The following is a 6,596-nucleotide window of genomic DNA, read 5'->3' on the forward strand; positions in this document are numbered from 1 at the left end:
TTTTTGAAGCGCGGCCGAAGGCCGCCCTCGCGAAAAGGAATTCTACGCAAAAATACTGTGTTAATTAATTTAATTTTAATTACTCTATTATTTTTTGTGATACGCTTAATATCATTGTTTTTAAGTTTAAATGAGTTGTATGTTTTCATTTTGATAAATATTTCTCAACTTTAAATTACAGCAAAAAAATACTGCAGTTTTTCAATGAACCTTCCACCGAACATCCCTGCGTGCGAATTTCATTTTCATTTCAGGTGTATGGCAACACCAACTTTTCGGTAAATTAGAGAACTTTAACATTAAATTACTTAAAAACTATAAGCCTCCGGCAGGTTCTGTTTTCAGTTTTAGGATGGGGATACACCCCTCTATCACCCCCTTTTTACCGTTTTTTCCAAAGCGATATACAATATACTAAAGTTTTTCCAAATATCATATTAAATAAAACCTAAAAACAATTTTTTTTGACATTTTACTAAAAACACCGTTGGCGTTCAAAGTGATATTTACTAATTTATAAAATGGAGTCTTACTGTGCCTCTTACTGCTCTTTAGGAACAACCAACCACATCGCTGCTTGCGGCCACTTAATTAACGGTAAATGCCATCAAGTTAAATAAGCTTACAAATGTATATGTATGTATGTATGAAAAATTACTTGTCAATCTAGTTGTGGGCCCTCCTACTTATGGTTGTGATTATTTTAAAGAAATTACTAGAATTTAAATAAATAGTGCATCAATGGATCTAACAGGTATTAACTCATTTATAACTAAAGAAAATAAATATTAAAATACAGTATCCTTTTTCTTGCATATGTATGTAGCTCGTAGCACATCAATCCTTCCGATCACGCCGCTTGCCATTAATAATTGCGTTTTCGGTTTTGATAGCAGCGATTTTGATCCAGACGATAATACTTCATTAACACCCTTGCTTCGTCGGCTTACCGCTACACCAAAATTGCTTACACCAAAATCGTTCCTACTCACTGCGGCGACGTCGCCTGCAACGGCAGCAATAGCAAGAGCACAAGCAGTGACGCCGACAATCATTAATGGTCGACTCGCACCACCCCAGATGCCACAACAATGCAGCAATTCGCCACAGCGTCGGGGTTTTCGCCGTTTGCCCTCGCCATGTACAACCGCGGGAAGTATCCCCATACGTGTTGAGGTGCCAACGCAGCACAACCTCGGGGCAGAGAGTAAAAGTAATCGCTGTAGAAACAATAGTAGTAGTAAAAGCAATTCGACCGCCAACAATTTAGCTGCGCGACGTCGCTGCCGACAGCTTCGTTTGCAGGAGCTGCAACGTCGTTATGCAGTGCCTTTTGAAGTGCATGCCGTAGCGAAGCCACTTAGCCCGCGTGTGGGTTATTTGTTGCGGCGTGCAGGCATGATCCGGTATAGATCGTTGTTTCAAATGGAAGAAGTGGATTTTGTCGTGTTTCGTACGCTGAGCGAACGAGATTTGCAAACACTGGGTATTGCGGATGCAAACGATCGTGAAGAGATTTTTAAAGCTGTGCTGTTAGCAGATGTGCTGATTTTAGAATTGGTTTAACAATGAATGTAGAACGCATAATGATGTTGAAATGTATAAACGACTTGTATTTGGGCGGTAGTGGGACTATCAAAAATTAAAAGTCGGTTAAAAATGGATTTCCTATTTATGTATTTAAATGTATTGTAGTATCAACAGTTTTTGTATTAGAGAATTAGTTAAATATTGTCACATTAGCTAATTCCAATTACTTGTGGTTATGTAATTCGAAATTTATTTAAATGTTGAATGTAATAAATTTTTAAAATAAGTTTTCGTCTGTTATTCTAATATAGAGAGATTCTCACTAAAGAAATTCGAAGCAATATTTTGAATCAACCGAACGCTCTGAGAGCCATGGGCTGAACCTAGGATGACATTGTTCTTACTAATCGTTATCGCTATTTAACCATGGCGCTATTTAATCTGAGAAAGGTCCGAACGAACGCAGAGAAAGATGCTCACACATACACGCGATATTTTATGTGGAGTAGAGTTGGAGAAAGCTGCTATCATCGATTTTTTTTTCATTATCGACATTGTTGCAACCCTACATTTGTCTGGCTCTCGAAAAACGAAGCTCAGTGGGGAATATGCCAGCATTTTACTAATTAGCAGCATACACATTCCCCATATATGTATATACGGGGAATGCTGCTGAAGTGACAGTCCTTGGTCGGATATAAATCCGGGTCGTTCCGGTTACGAAGAACCGACTGTCGTGGGAACGACTTAATTTGCTGTAAAAAAGACTGCCGGTAAGGTTTTCAACATACCAAAACAGAACAGTTTCAAGGGTAGCTACAATTATAGATCCCCGACTCAAAATTGTGCTCTCAACGGCCCTTCTAATGCTGACAAAGTTGCCGAAGCGCTAGAGCAAGAAAAGTATTGGTATTAGTATTGCTGCTACAACAACAATAACAAGAAAAGTTGTATTTGCGAAAAATATACAAAACTTCCAACACTACCGCAAACTCCACTAGCGATTCATCAAAATCTAAAAAATTAAGGGGGATTATAAACCTGCAATAATCGTTTACAGGAAGGTATTGTTTTTGTTGTAATAAATATAATAGGACATATTTTACAAATACTTTTTTTTCTAGATTAATTCTGTATTCCGGCAGCGTCCACAGCAGCTGAAAGAACCTTTAAGAAAGCTGTACAAAAAATGACGGATAGAGGCTACGCCATAAAACCGGAGATTCAACATTTAATGTTTCTCTGAAAAATTTTTAATAATAAAAAAAAAAAAAAAATCAAAAAATTTCTTTATTACTTACAAGAAACATTATAAATTTTTATATTCAAGTTAAATATAAGCATTTTTTAAGTTCCCAATTTATGCCCAAGCGAGAATTTAGAAAGCAGAAATCTTTGCGGAGTTTAATAGTCCGATTCTCAAAATTTGAAAAAAAACACCGATGTTTCTTCAACTCTATTTTGCAGTTAAAAAACCTGAAGGAAGCGTAGGCTTGGGCTCCATATGTAGAAGCCCACGCAAATGGGGAAAGTCTCTGATCACCATTCACTTGGGAGCACCCAGGACGATTATTCTGCATGTGGTCCAAACAGCTCACAATTTCCGGGCTTCGTCCAAGTATCCTCTCGGCAGCTTCCGTTTATCCGTTTTAGAGCGAGCTAATGTGAGAAGGCGAAGACACCCAGAATATCTAGCTATGAGCTGGGTTTGGGACTAGCCACGTAAAAATCCGCCTTAAAGAAAAATAAAAAAAGCCCCGGATGAGAGTTATTTACACTGATGACGACCATTGCGAACGATCTAAGAACTATGATTTGAGGGCATGCACCTGGAATGTCTGGCCCCTTAATGGGGAAGGTGTCCCTGCCCGGCTGGCTGATATTCTCCTAAGAGCAAAGGCTGACATCAGTGTCATTCAAGAGATGCGTAGGATGGGGCAAGACAAGAAAAACTTAGGATCTTGCGACGTCTACTATATCTGCCATGTAAAGGAGCGCGAATTCGGTGTTGTTTTTGTTGTGGGAGAGAAACTTCATACTTACATTTATTCCAGTGGACGAGCGTCTTGCAATAATCCGCATAACAGCGAGATTCTTTAACCTCTCGTTCATTTGCGCCTACGCTCAGACGGAAGAGATGAATGATGCGACCAAAGATTCCTTCTATGAATGCTTGAAACGTTCCTGTGATCGCTGCCCCCGCTACGACATAAAAACTTTGCACGTTGAGTATCGAAGGCGATGGAACAATGAGCTGCATGAGCTTTATGGTGACATAGACATAGCGCAGCGAATAAAGATCCAGTGGCTACGTTGGTTGAGTCATGTTGTTCGAATGGATACTAATGCTCCGGCTCTGAAAGTATTCGATGCGCTACCATCTGGTGGTAGTAGAGGAAGATGGATGCCTTGTTTGCGTTGGAAAGATCAGGTGGAGAAGGACTTGGCCTCACTTAGTGTCTCAAACTGGCGTCGGTTAGTACGAGAAAGATTCGACTGGCGCCCTTTGTTAAACTCGGCCAAAATCGGGTAAGCGGTTATCGCGCCAATCAAGAAGAAGAAGAATAAGAAGAAGAATAAGAAGAAGAAGAAGAAACGAATATTTTAGAATTTTCCGGTTTAATTTTAAAGAAAAGTTTTTTTTTGTTTACCTTTAACTGATTACTAATAAAAATGTAAAAATTTGCATAAAAACCTATTCGCTTAAGGCTTCATTATCAGCGCAGCGAAGAGTTCAAGAAACTCTAAGCCAAAATATTCTATCAAATTTTGTTCATGTTTTATTTGCCATCTTTTATCTACCTTTTTGACCAAGAACAAAAAACAAAAAACAAAAAAAAAAAAAAAAAATTTATGAATTGCTCAAAGTCTTTTATTTTTGGTTTTAAATCGTTTGTTGTTATTTTTGTTCTGTTTAATGTTCTTTTATTTTTTATTTATTTTTTGTGTTACCTTTTGCGCCTTTCAGATACTTGTTTTTTAATTTGTTTATTTATTTTGCTGTAAAATTTTAAATTTCAACCACTCACCGCTTCAACAAACGCCCGACAGAACAAAAGCAAAAAATATTGAAAATAATTAAAGTCTGAACAAAAAAAAAATAATATTAGAATTAACAAAATCACAAAAGCGTGTAGAACAAGTTTTACCTATACGCGTACAAGTAGTCGCGCCGAATCCAGTCTGGTTGGATTTAAATCCGCCAGATTCGCTGACGCCATACATTTGCTTACATTGCACACAGACAAACACACACACACACGCATATGCACATAGGTGCAAATTTATTTGCTTTTGTATTCACTTGTATGTATAGGAGCAGTTTTTATAATGATTACAATTGGAAATGTGTAAGGCTTGTTGTTGTTATTGTTATTTAAGAAAGGAGTCAATGACAAGGTAAAAATTCAATCCGAACGAGAATAAGAGAATTAGATGTCACGGACTAATTGAAATCCAATGTAGATACGAGTAAAAAACAAAAAAAAATGTATGCTGATGAAACCAGGCGCAGTGCCTGGCTATTGGATTTCTGAGACGTAATGAATAATAAAAATTATCAGACGGTAGACGGTATGCACATACATCTGCATATGTTACATATGAAACGACATGTAGGCTCCGTTGGAAGTGTGCATTTTACTCAAATTAGTTGTTTGTTGACGGTACTTTCCCCACATTCGGCTATGCCATGGTTGCTCTCGGACTTGCTCATTGGGTTAGTTTAGTTTCGTTAAAGGTTAGATTACAGTGGCGGCTCACTTAACATTTAAGCATGCATGCACGTTTTGGTGCCACATTTGGCTAAACTATTCCGCCTTGAACCAACCAGTATCCCTGCTATTCTCATCCGTTCTCTTAAGTCGATATCTGCCTCCTTAAGTACTTATAGAATCAGCTAAAAATGAAGTTTTGAGTTGCTGAACAATGTTTCGTCGCCCAGATTCCTGCATGCTTGTGAGCTAAGTAGTATCCATGAAGCAGTAGATATGCCCCCTCTTTTCAAGTTCGGTACACTAGACATTGCTAACTGGAGCGGCAGCCCTTGGTCGGTAAAAACCTGAGTCATACCGACAACGTAGAACCAGCTGCCATGGGAATGAGCAAAAGAGGTCAAACTGCAACTTAAGGTAAAAGTCGACGACACACCAATACCGACTGTTAACAACCCCAAAATCTGATGAGTTACGTTCGTCAGTTTGCTCTCCTTCTCTGTGCATTTAACCGCTATTGCCACTAAGGTCCAGAATCGCAACAAGGCACTCAAATCGCTTGCCGGCAGCACTTGTGGCAAAGGCAAAAAAATGTTGCTATCGACATTTAAGGCAATTGGCCGGCCGGTTCTAAACTATGCTGCGCCTAGTGCTGCTACTAGTGATTCCCAGTGGACGAAGCTTCAGACTTGCCGAAACACTGCAATTCGGACTGCGACGGGATGTCTACTGATGTGCCCACATCAAAACCTAAACGACGAGGCTCAGATTCTCCCTGTGAAGGAGCACAACAAACTGCTCAGCAAGCAGTTTCTGTTGGGATGCTATCGCAGGTCCCACCCATGCAGACATCTACTTAAGGCTGAGCCGCCGCCCAGCCACGGATCGACAATAACTGGACCGGACAGAGTTCAGGCAGACAATAAACGACATTCATCGGGAGCCACTTACCACCATCTTAAGCTCCCGACCCCCGAATGCCGTTATCGGAGTCCAACCACCACCCATTGCAGGCGAAGAGCTCCAGCTTCCCCGAGAGTTCTGCGTAGTCTTGGCACAATTAGGTTCGGGATACTGGTTAAACTCCTTCTTATCCAGAATTGACCCCGACATACTAAACATATGTCCAACATGTGAAGGCACCCCGCACGATCACCTCTTCACATGCCCCATCAAACCCACTCATCTTTGGAAAAAGAGGTACTCCACAGTTGGGAGTTTTATACTACCTACACACACTACTTCGAAAAACAAGCAGATTACTCTGTACGGCGTATTCTGGTTAGAGGGAATTTCATTTTAGAATTGCGTCAACGGCATATTCCAAGAAACATCCGTGACCGCTCAATGCTT

At 39.8% G+C, this 6,596-nt stretch overlaps 1 protein-coding gene across 1 annotated transcript; it reads left to right on the top strand.

The window, feature by feature from the left end:
* The first annotated feature begins 404 nt into the window (after positions 1–404).
* On the top strand, positions 405–1,816 carry LOC128862079 (uncharacterized). Its single transcript, XM_054100492.1, has 3 exons — positions 405–597; positions 671–754; positions 827–1,816. Exons 2-3 carry the CDS (start codon positions 742–744, stop codon positions 1,564–1,566), a joined length of 753 nt encoding a protein of 250 aa, XP_053956467.1. The 5' UTR covers positions 405–597; positions 671–741; the 3' UTR covers positions 1,567–1,816.
* Positions 1,817–6,596: the final 4,780 nt, after the last annotated feature.

This window comes from Anastrepha ludens, chromosome 4 (genome assembly GCF_028408465.1).
Source record: "Anastrepha ludens isolate Willacy chromosome 4, idAnaLude1.1, whole genome shotgun sequence".
In the NCBI taxonomy this organism is placed as follows: Eukaryota; Metazoa; Arthropoda; class Insecta; order Diptera; family Tephritidae; genus Anastrepha; species Anastrepha ludens.